The 12,321-nt window shown below is 40.2% G+C and overlaps 1 protein-coding gene across 2 annotated transcripts in view; it reads left to right on the top strand.

The window, feature by feature from the left end:
• The window catches only part of NRP1 (neuropilin 1), a 115,935-nt gene that overhangs the window by 41,979 nt on the left and 61,635 nt on the right, over positions 1 to 12,321 (top strand). For both annotated transcript variants that reach the window (XM_075082490.1, XM_075082491.1), the window contains exons 4-5: positions 6,607 to 6,788; positions 11,531 to 11,758. In XM_075082490.1, coding sequence (XP_074938591.1) covers positions 6,607 to 6,788; positions 11,531 to 11,758 — 410 coding nt within the window. The remainder of the gene's footprint in view (positions 1 to 6,606; positions 6,789 to 11,530; positions 11,759 to 12,321) is intronic.

A 12,321-nucleotide genomic window follows, 5' to 3' on the forward strand; every position in this document is an offset into this window, starting at 1 on the left:
CAGATAGATGGGCTGAAGACCTTAGCAGATGAATTTTGCTTTTACTTCCCCCAGGACATTATTGCATAAAATGGCAAAACCTGGTCCACAACCTCTGATTCTTCTTCATGTTCTGCATGATGTTGTTACATTCATTCCCAGAGTGAATCCTGGTGTTCACATTTCTGTCGGAGAATTTTCCAAGTTTTATTTGGTATAAATAGAATAGAACTAAGTAAATCCGAAGTAAAATATTCTGTCACCACTTGCACCCTCTTTAGCCATTTATCAGTGTAAACTGGCTTAGATCCATGGACATAAAGGGGCTAATCTCATCTGCAGCAGCTAAAGATCTGTCTACTGTTCCCAGTGGAGCTGTATAGATAAAAGTGCAGATATCTTGCTTATTTAGTTTAGATCTTCAGTTCTGCCAGTCCCAGGTATTCAAAAGGCATGAGCCAAACAACCAGAAGCATGTGATAAGATGAAGGATAATCATAATTTAAAATAGTAGTGATTATTTTTATTACTTCTGGGTTTTGAACTTTCATTGGTTAAGGTATGTTGAATTTCAGATTCCTCTGTTCAGCAGAGAGTTAAAAGCTTAATTTTAAAATGAAAGGGCAAATCCCAAAGCATTAGATTATTCCAGAAACCAGTGTAATAACAAAACTATTGCTAACATCCGTCGCCATCAAACTGTTACAGTGGGTAACTGTAGATCTTCATCGATGTCTTTGTTACATCTTCTCTCTTTTTCACTACAACATTGTCTTGTACTAAACCAGACCCTCACTAGTTCATTCTTAATGGAGACCCACTGTCAGTTAATGGCATTAGTAAATTACTGAACAGTGGCCAAATCCCAATGGCCTTATTCCCAGAAATCTCTTAGCTTGACAGGACCTTTGTATGAGTAACTTCAGTGATTTTGGCCCTGGGTGAAGACCATAAAAACACCAGTTCGCAAAAGACCAGTGGAAACAAAGGTCCCCGTAACTGACAGGGATTTCAGTAAATTACAAATCATTAATCGATTGCAAATTATGTATCTAAATATCCAGGACTTTGGAGAACTATGGCATTCAGATGATTTGTTGTCACTCTTAGGAGGCTTCATCCGCACTGTTAATCCAGTACAAGGAAAAGCAGTTTAAAAGCCTCCTGCCATGGGCATTCGCTCCTGCCTCCCCCTTTCTCACAGAGTTTGCACTGCCTGGCTGGTGCTAATTCAACTGTATGCATGTTCACAGTCGGAGAAATGATCTGTTGGGCTGAGAAAGAAAGAATGAAAGAATGAAAGAAAGAAAATTAAAAAAAAAGAGGTCACTTCACTCATCCTGTCAAAGACATGCCCACACCAAGGGTTCACTTGGCAGGATGGAGAAAGACTTCTCCATTGAGAAGAGTGCACTGTGTGATGGGAATGAGCAGCCAGGCAGCAATGTACTACGCAGGACCCCATGGCACCAAGCACACTGGGAAAGGGCTAAAAAGCAAAAAAAAAAAGCCTCAGTTCCCTGCAGTTCCCTTGCCTCCCAGTGCTCAGGGAGTACCCGTGCCCTGCTTAGGACTGGTGGCTGGCTGCAGACACAGCAGTCACCCAGGAGCCTCCAAGGCCCACGTGCTGCTTTCACCTCCAACAAGCTGTGTTTTGAGGCCCATGCGTGAGGAGTTGTATCCCCTCCATGAGAGCAGCTCGACAGACACTGAGGTTACAGGCAGAAAAACAGCCCGTTTGGGGCTGTGCTTAATTTTCTTTTTTTTAACAGCATGTACTTCTTTTTCTTGTTGCTAATAAACTGGGATTAAGGTTAGTATCCCTCGAGTGCCTGCAGTTCTTAAGCTTTTAGCTCTGGGATACAGATTGCCTTGTGCCACAAGCACTGCAGTAAATCCCACACCACTAACCCTCAGTCACTAATGGGGCACAAATCCATGGTGCAGAACAACTCGAAACTCTTTATTTAGATTTTCTCTAGTAATGCCTTCTGTTCAGCTAAAATGGAGCCTTGTGAGGAATAAAAAAAAAAACTCTATATAATAAAGGCAAAAGAAAGATGCATACTAAGAAGCAAATTCTCAGAGCCAAAGGTAGTCTGAGCAGGGTGGATAATTCGTGTCAGGGAGAGGCTGAGCAGTTTGGTGGAAGTTGAATCAGAGTAATAAAAGAAACAGAGGGGCGGAAAATCTTTTCATTCTAACAGGTGAGTAAACAAAATACTCATAACCACCCTATAGATGCATATCATAGTAGGCTGCAGAAAAATATGGCATATTCAGATGTAAATTATAGTCATATATGCTTCACTGATTGTTTCATAAGGTAAAATGGCAGATATTTAGATTTCAGCTGAGTTCTGCATTTGCCTCAGGAAGGAATTTTTTTAGGCAAAGGGCATAAGATCTCACTGCCCTAATAATAGGAAAATGTGTAGAAGTGGGGTGTAGCTTGGCAGAGTGGCTGGCTTCAGCAGCAGGCAGGGCTTTCCAGCACTTGCACTTCACTTTCTGCAGTACAAGGTGCTATGGTGCACTTCAGGGGTCGCCAGCATGTTCAGAACTGAAACCAGACGTAAGCACTGTTATCACCTACTAGAAACTGGAAATAGAAAATTCACCAAATCTGTATTCTGCAGCTGTTTATGTTTTTCATTGCCCAGTGCTCATTTTATAGGTATTGCTTGGCCTTTTCCTGAAGCTCATAACTCACACTTTCCAAAAAAAGGGCAAGTTTTTTGCAATTCCTTCAAGAATTTGTAGAGGAATTCTAGACTCCCTCTCTTTCCAGTGGGAATCTGTCCCAGACATTGTTTTACTGAACCATAAAATTAGGACTGTCTAGTAATGGCATGTTCAGGCACTGGCTGGGAGGAGCAGGGGGAGCGTGCAAGCTCTGCAGTGCATTTCAGCAGGCTCCCGCCCGAGAGCCACTCATGGTCCTTGCACACCACAGAGGGTGCGAACAGAAAGCAAACAAAAACGGGATATCCAGAAAGACCCAGACAACCAAAAAGGAAATGGTTTTTGCATCATGGCATAGTGGCTCCATGAACATATCCACTGATTACCCCCTCTTCTGGGCAGGCATCTCCTATTTTTGCACATGAATTCATGCTTTAGTCTTTCACCTGAAACTACACTCAATGGTTAGCACCGTGTTTATATTTACATCTCTGTGCCATAAACCCTAAAGGACTATAACATTACAAGAAATATTTGCCACACCATTGGCAGCAGTAACTGAGCAAAGAATTGCCAAGTGGGAAATCCAAATTTGCAAACTCAGTATTCTGGGCTGTGCGCCAAGACTGTCTGGGCGCTGCGGAGGTGACACATTCAGTCTCCTCACAGGGATGCCAATGTGCCAACTGCATCCCTGGCACAGCATCTTCTCCTGACAAACTTATGGAGAAGAACTGCTACCAAGTCCAGAGGGAGATGCAAGCTGCTTTCTGAGCTTCCTTGGCAGCAACTCCATTTTCAAGTTGTGACTGTACTTTCTCCTATTTACAAGAACAGTTGTATGTGATACACTATGGTCTCTGGTAGGATTTTGAAAAGTGCAAAAATGACAGCAGGACATTAGTTTCTAAGTATAAACTAGTAAAATCCAGAGTAATTTCATTTCCCTAAGAAAAAAAAAATAGATACTCACTTAGAGCAGCCCAGATATCAGATGTTGCCGCCAGCATGAGAGAATTCAAATCCATTTGTTAGCTGCCAAGTAAAAGACAACCTTAGAATATGAAGGTTGTAGGGTTGATCTCTAAAGTTTCCCCTTTTCAAATTGTACTTCATACCTATTGTCTCACACCTAAACTACTTTTCTGTCTGTCAGTAATTTTTCAAAGCAAAACAAAAAAAAAAAAGAAAAATCCTCCAGTTTTCCACAGGGCTGCATGACCTATAACTTGCAAAATCCATTATAAGACAGCCTTTTAGTAACCAAATTGTGTCATTTACAATTGCACAGCAGCCAGAAAGAGCACCATAAATTGCAATTCTGTCACTATAAGGGACAATGGAAAGGTGTGGGCAGGTTATCTCTATAAAGTAAGAGAGCAATAGAATTTAATTTGAATATTTTTTGTCAGATTTACTTCATATAATAGCAAAATTGGTACTTAACGGGTTAATTTTTTTTTTTTGGCTGTATACAAAAGACTTAGTAAGACTATAGAAGTTTGTTTATTTTTGAGGTGTAGCAGAATAAAAATACTGAATTCAAACCTTTTGGGGTTATGGTTTGGGTTTTTTTAATATATGCATGAAGTTAAAAAGCATGTAAAAATTTGCTTAGCATTTTTAGTTAAAATTATTCATATCATTTAATAATTCAGAAATAGGGTTCTTCTTGATATTAATTTGAAAAGTTATCTACTGTTGAGGCTTGAGCAATGAATGGTGCCTGGGAAACTGGTGAAATAACGTCATCATGGAGAGAAGAGCAAAGACTGTCACTCAGATGCTGTGCTTTTATGTGGTTACTCTTTCTCTTTAACAAGTAGTTAATTATTTGGAGAAAGATTGTCTTGTTAAAAATTCTCAACATTCATTTTTTCCCTAAAGTGTAAAAACCAGCAGCCTGCATTCCTGAGTACTTGCAATAGGTTTTGCAGGAAACCTAGGGCTGGTATTCTTAAGGATATTCCTAAGGGGGGGAGGACAAAACCAAAGAAAAACAATTCTGAGGTCTTTCTACAACTCTTCTCCCAACTTTCAAATCCTGTTATACCTATGTCATAAAGAAATTCTAGAAAGAACAGAAGTCTAATTTTTAAAAAATGCAGGCTACTTAAAGTATCTGTAAAATTAGCTCAGAAATGCAGGTTTCTGCTTTATATTTCTACCAATCTGAAATGGGACAGTGAAGCTAACTAGCTGAGCAATTGCTACTAGAAAAATCAAATACATAAGAGGAAATGCAGTTACCACAATATTTCACATATGTTAATGCTTACAGTTCCATCAGTGTCAGCTTTATTTTCTACTTGATATACACCAAAGCTGGCACACAATTTTAACTGATGAGGTAATGTCATTTTCAATTTAAGGAGCCTTAAGCTGTCCACTTTAACTAGTGATATCATCTTTGCAGTTGTCTCATGGGGCTTCACGTAAACATAAGTAATGTGCCCTGGACAGTTTGGAGCTGAGTTGTTAAAAATGACATTGGTCATGATGAAGACATTTTTTTCCTTTGATCTCTTTAAAAATGTCAGACATACTTTATTGTCCTGTCATTTTTAGCTCTTCCTTGTATATTAATATGTTTGGAACATTTCAGTGAACATAGCAGTAGAATAAAGGTCTAAACAAATTAATGGCAACATTTTAATGTCAGTTGTAGTAGGATAATGAAAAGTAAATGAGATTGTCTGGCTAACAGCAACTTGTTAAACAAAACGGCAGCACAGCTGAGACACAAAGACTCAGGGGCAGAGAAGAGCCTTTCGCTGCAGTCCGAAAGAGGCCCAGAGCAAAACCCAGGCTCCAAATGCCACCACCTTTTAGGGAAAGGTTAAACTGATTCTACAAATTGTGTCTGCTCCTCCCTCCCATCCAGGGTCGAGTGAAATCATCCGCTAATAAAACTTAAAACCAGACCTGTCTCCGCACCTGCAGCTTCTGCCTCTCCGTGACTTTTTATCCTCATTTGTATTCGCTCGGCTGGCTCAGTGCACCAAGCTGCTGGGCCCTCTCTGCAGCCCTCTGAAACCAAATCTGTCAGACCAGGCCTGCATGTTGGCACCTCTGGTGACAGGGCTGAGGAACCCTAACATGACTGTTGCTCCCAGGCAAACTTTTACCACCCGTCATTGCTGCATATTATGTACCTTTTCTTATCAAGTCCTTAGGAATCAAGCAAGTAACCAGGGGAGGATTTAGCCCAGCCTGTTCAGTAATCACATGCTGTACAAGTATGAATATTATAACGTGCTCTTCTTGATTCAAATACCTGAGCAAAGATGATTTGTAATGAAGCAAGTTTTGTCTGAGAAAACCCAAGTGCCATGACTGATGTGTGGATTTTGTGATTTGCTCCAAACTATTTGTCCAGCTAACAAGGAAAATAACAGATTTTTCTACCACTGATCTGAAACATGGTGGAGTTTCGAACAAAATCTAAGGTTTAGGGATTTATTTATTATTCTGTGGACATATGTTTGGAGGACAGCATATGGAAATCAAAGTATTGTTCATAAAGAGCTCCAGCCAAAAAGACATTTTTGAATTCATAACAGAACTTCACAGTTTGAAAAGAATGCTATGCATTATGTATTGATAACAACACTACACAGACAAAGGAACACAATTTAATAATACAGAATTGTGCTCATGAGATTTCCTTTTTTTTTTTGTTAATTGGTTACTTTAGCTGACATTGTCTGCAAGCATAATGGACACCATTCTTCCTAATAGTTCCATGTTGCCAGATGATGTCTACAGACATAATGTAGTCCATTTTAATTATTTCATTTTGCTTACATCTTTCAGCATAATGCATTTTCCAAGCAAGCTAGCATTTTTCTTGATTATCTATGTTGTGTTATGGTTTCTAAATTAATTAGGTCTCCTTCTTTCCTGGAAGTTAAAAGTTTCTTCCTTCCATTTATCTACCAGGTATGATTATGTTGAAGTGATTGATGGAGATAATCCTGAAGGACGCTTATGGGGAAAGTACTGTGGAAAAATTGCTCCCCCTCCTTTAGTGTCTTCGGGACCATATCTTTTTATTAAATTTGTTTCCGACTATGAGACACATGGAGCAGGATTTTCTATCCGTTACGAAGTTTTCAAAAGAGGTGAGAAACAATTCATTGTTATATAGCTCATAACCTGGTTTTTTTTTTTTTCTTTCATCAAAAAGTTCACCATAATCCTTTGGGATGTGGGGAATACATGAAAATTCTTGAAAGAGAAAATTGTATTACCCTTGTCATTCCAAGGTGGGGCATGTATTCAATGGGTGTAAATCATTATGAATCCAATGGGTCAGCTGTATCTGATGATTGACTCCTCTGGGTGTAATGTGATAGTCTTCATCAGCTGTTTTTTTCAACCTTCTTAAAACCATTAGCTTTCCTCCTTTTTTTTTGGGGGGGGGGGGGGTGGGGGCGGTGGGGGGTGTGGGGTGTGTGATAATAATTGCTGTATGATTTCCAATGTACTGCCTTAACAGCACTGTAACCTTCTGAGTCCCTGACTTATTTTAATTAGTGTTTTGCTCTGCATTCCCAAGTGACGGCTGTGGGCTTGGAAAGGACCAGAGTACACATGGGCAGCAGATGATGCTGCTGCTGTTTTCACAAATCGTGTTTGGGAGGTAAAGGAGAGGAGAAGCTCACGCTGCTCACAGGCATGTCCTGCTGGAAGCTTGTGCTGGGAGTTCAGTGCCGGTGAGCACAGATAGCTGTATGGGGTGCAGAGAAAGCCTGGAGAAACAAACAGTCCAGGATTAACCAGACAGATTAACCTCTTTGATAACTCTCTTTTGGAGTCAACAGCTAGAAGGGGAGTAAGATCTTTTGGGGGGGGGGGGCATACACCTTCCCTATAGCTGGATGCAGATCAATAATTCGTATATTCCATGCCTGGACAATATAGGACCAAAACTCTTGATATACAGAAAGACAATAGCTTAACTTCATAGGAAAAAATATTAACTTCAACATCAATGCTTAGGGTCATATTCACAAAAGCAACTCAAAACTCCAAATTTGCAATAGACACCACTCCCAGACAGTGCCCCATTTTCAGAACCAGTTCAAGTCCCTTTTATACACCTAAACCAGAGCCAGATTTTCAGCTACGTTCAGCATACAGGCTTCGTGGCAGCTGTACTGTTAATGAAGAGAAGCACAGTAGTGAAGTCTCATTTCTGTTGCATGCTATTGCTGCTCTGCACAGTGCTAATTGGGGCCGCAGACCTCTCGTTCACCATCTTCCCTGTCTGTAAATCCACTCTTGGTTCCCAGAAATTCTTCTGGTGACCTTCAGGGTCACATTTTTTGAAAGAACTCAGCATCCAAACGACACCAAGCTTTCCTGAAAAAATATCTCTATTTATTTTGGTGTCTTTAGGAGACTAAACTCTTGAAACTGTGTCCTGAAGTTTCTCAGTGCTTACATATACAGTACCATCTTTCGTAAAGAACAAGGCTGAAATGCAAGAACAAGTGAAAGAATGATCTGTGAAACAAGCTATTTAAGCAACTGAGCATTTTCAAGAAAAAAGCTTTTATGTATTTCCTAATAGTGTAGTGGCAACTCAGAGCTCTGACAGGAATGTTGTGTTTATTTCCTTGTGTGGTCATTTACATTTCTCAGTGATACACATTAACCATGTTAAGATGGCATTATGAATGTGATCTTACACACACAGAAGTCAGGCAACTCAAAATTATGGCTCCCAGAGCAACTTTAACTCTAGTTCATTCCATATAAACTGTATATTAAGGCAGGAAAGTTATCACCAGGTACAGCGTTAGAAATGCTGTGCATACACAAAGGATACAAGTTATAGTTTCTGTGGGAACACAGCCCTTTTTAACTTTTGAGTTAATGCATATATGCTATTCCAAATTTACATTTTAATTTCTGTACCAAATAAAGCTGACCAATTTACCCTGTTGCACAGGAGAAGCTCATTGCTCACACCAGACCAATATGTGTCATTTTAACATATTCACAACTTAGCTCATCATTTTGCAGGTATGAGACGTATTAAAATGATCCCAAGCCCAAGGTCATGTGGTGCTGAGCTGAAGACTGAGCTGTGTTCCAGCACACAGTATATTTTTGCCCATTATTCCTGTGAGAGCATCCTTAGTTTTTGAAACGAAAAACTGCATTATGCTACCTGTGTCCTAAGCTGAATTCTAAACCTGATGCTTAAAATGCCATGTACTATGGAAATTGTAAGGAGAGACTAGCACAGGTTATAACGGTGATAAATGTAGTATGGGCTTTGAGAGTAGGAGCTGCTACTTCTCATCCAGCTCCTTAACCAGAAAGACACTGAGGAAGTTGATTTCCAGACTAAAACCTGAAACCCATGAAACCCTAATCCCAGACTAAAGCATGAAACTCAACATTTAGCTCATCTGAAATGTTCATCATTTTGACTCCATCAGGCAGCCTATCTTAGGGTGGATGAGTAACCTATTCACTAGAAGAGGATCTATGTGGTTCACATTCAACATTCTTAACTTCAGTCGACTAAATTTATGGTGTAAACTGAAAGAAAAGACAGCGTCAACCAGGAAGGCAAATGATCGTCTGGCTCCTACAGTGACACCTACAGAAAGGAAGCGAAATTATCACTAGTGGCATCACTTTCTTTGCTCTCTCTTTTGCCTCCTCTCTCTGCCCTTCAGCTCATCTGTCTTCCTTTATTTCATACACACACACACATGTATTTTCTCCACCACAGAAGTATCTATTCTGTCTGGTCTCTGCTAGAACCTTTTCTGCCAGTTTTCTATGAATATCACGCCATGGAGTTCCGCATAGCCTCAGTGTCAATTTAATTCCTGGAGGTCCTTCGCAGTGTCAATAAAGGGTCAAAATCTGTGGATGGCATTTTAATGAGGCAGCTCTTCTGAAAACAGTTTTTGTGTCTTGCACCAGATTGACTTGAACATGTTTAAAATAAAGCAAGCTGGTAAAGATACCATGAGCGTAAGGAGCCTGACAATTGTGCACTCACAGAGCCAGGATCTGGCTGTATTTAATAAAGTAATAATGATTCTGGCTTACATTTTATGTTGCATCCTTTAGTGGATTCCAAGAGGAGCACAGAGCACTTCATGCTATGAATGGCATAGCAAAGCTATTTTATCCTGGAACAGCAGCTACTGGTGGGAGTGAGGAGCAACAACCAGAATATAACCCTCCCATACATGACAAGGAGACAAGGGAATGACAGGGAGAGAAGAGAAATATCCAACTAATGTGTAAGGGAGAGATTTAATTATAGGCAAAATGTAATTTCCCAAATTGGAATGGGTCAGGCTACATAAGCATTAATATCCACATCTTCCAAAATATGCCGTGAAGTGCTCTGAATATTGATGTGATAGCTCAAGCATTTCCTATCAGTGTCTGTTGAAGGACAAAAATACCTGAACTGACTAAATTCATTCAGACCTCTCTTTTGCATGCTGAATTTAGCTGGGAGGTGGCCAAATCTGTGGGGGGTAATATGTTTGGCACATTCACAAAGGAAACATTTTCTATGATGAGATAAGAGTATGTATATATGCAACAAGCCAGACTGTTTTCCTTCAATGATCTGTGTTAAGCATTGGAAATCCTCTAAGGCTCCTCACTACAGTCTCTAAGGATGCTGGGCATCCTCATCCAAATTGAAACCTCGCACATGCTCATCCTCCAGCATAATCTGTTGCAACCAAACTTTGTTGCTTGTGTCCTGCCTATACTCCATGTCTGAAGACCTTCATGAGTCATCCTACCCAAACTCCCCAGGTCAGCTGCTATCCACCAATGCCCCAAATCCTGTAAATCACTTTCCATTAAATTGGGAGTGTCAAAAGTCAGAAAGATGGGGGTACCTATGCTGACCCTGTGGGAGGATATGTGGGCAGTGCCTGCAGCTCGCTCTGAGCACACCTGCAGATATGGGATCCATGGAAAAGATTCCTGAGGGACCTAAATAATGGAGAAATGTGATCTGTCAACAAGAGAGGGACTCCAGTTTTAGTTCCCTATATTCACAAAGGCAAATCCTGTGATCTGGCCTTTTATACCCTTGCATTTTTACTGCCACTTCCCGGCTCCACCAAGAGCAGTGTTTGGAGCATCCCATTATGCCATGGTGGGGACATCGGTGAGAGCTGGTGTGTCAACATTGACATTAGGTGACTTCTAGCAACACTGCCTGTAATCACACAGTTTATCATGCCTGCACTAACAGCAACATTTTACTGGTGCACCTGTGTCAACACCACTCAGAATGAGTCACTCACCCTTGGTACATGTACGAATTACCTTTCACATTTAGTTTGTCAAGGAGGCATAGGTCACATCTGGCAGAGTTACTGAGTCAGTGCTCCAGGAACCTGAAACCACTACTCCCTCTACTGAATACACTCACCCGCTTTCGTAAAAAATTCTATTTCACCAATAAAAGCCTGTCAGTCGTAAGATTTAAAGATTTGAGCTTGAAGGGGCTATAATTATTTCTCTAGGGCCCTGTCGAGATTTCTGCAGCTTACACTTCCATTGTTCCCACATGACTTTGTATTTGTCATAATTTTTTCTAGAGCTGGTACAAGTTTTCATATTGTTCCATACAAATTGAAAATTTGAGATCAGACAGTATATGCGAATTGAGCTTTAAAACCTGACTATCAATAATAAGAACAAGCTGGCTGAATGATTAATACAATGATTAAAATGAGGTGTTTCATTGAAAAGCCACCTTTGCTGCTGGAGAGACAATACAACCTAATTTGTTTTCCAGCTAACTACTTTGCTTAGTAGCATAGTGTTAACCCAGGTGATTTTTCTCTTTCTCTTACAGGACCTGAATGTTCCAGAAACTTCACTTCATCAAGTGGAGTGATAAAGTCCCCTGGATTCCCTGAAAAATATCCCAATAGCCTTGAATGCACTTATATTATCTTTGCACCAAAGATGTCAGAGATTATACTGGAATTTGAAAGCTTTGAGCTAGAACCTGATTCAAATACTCCAGGGGGAGCATTCTGTCGCTATGACCGATTGGAAATCTGGGATGGATTCCCTGATGGTAAGAGAAAAATGGACTGTGATATACATAACCATTACTCCAAAGTAGGCTACAAAAGGCATATTCTCATTTTTTTAAATGTCATAGTAGAGAGGTCCTTGCTTGATTTATGTGAAAGGAGTTGAATTAAAGAGAAATGAGGAAAATGCTCTGTAAATTCGTTCAGTAAAGCATATCACAGTCTGAACGCTTTTATTTTAATGAAATATGTTTAATTTTGAACAGCTGGCTTGGGGGAAACCTCTGTTTTTAAAGGGAGTATGTGATGGGCATTCTATGCTAAAATAAATTAAATATGAAGCGTTACAATGCGTTCCCAAACTTTCACAGCTAACACATGGGTACTGTCCAGAAATTTCCACCAATTTGCTCAAACAGGACTTCAGGTACTAACCCTCTAGCGTGAGGAGGAAACAGGTTACAGATCAGCTGTGAAAGCAGAAAATCTCTTTGCCAGAGAAAATGTGGTGTCCATACAATTGAAATCATAGTGACTAAATGATTACCCAGGTCAGGCACCTTCAGTGACAGTGACTGGGCACTGCAGGGTTCCTCCATTATAG

This window comes from Phalacrocorax aristotelis, chromosome 2 (genome assembly GCF_949628215.1).
Source record: "Phalacrocorax aristotelis chromosome 2, bGulAri2.1, whole genome shotgun sequence".
NCBI lineage: Eukaryota > Metazoa > Chordata > Aves > Suliformes > Phalacrocoracidae > Phalacrocorax > Phalacrocorax aristotelis.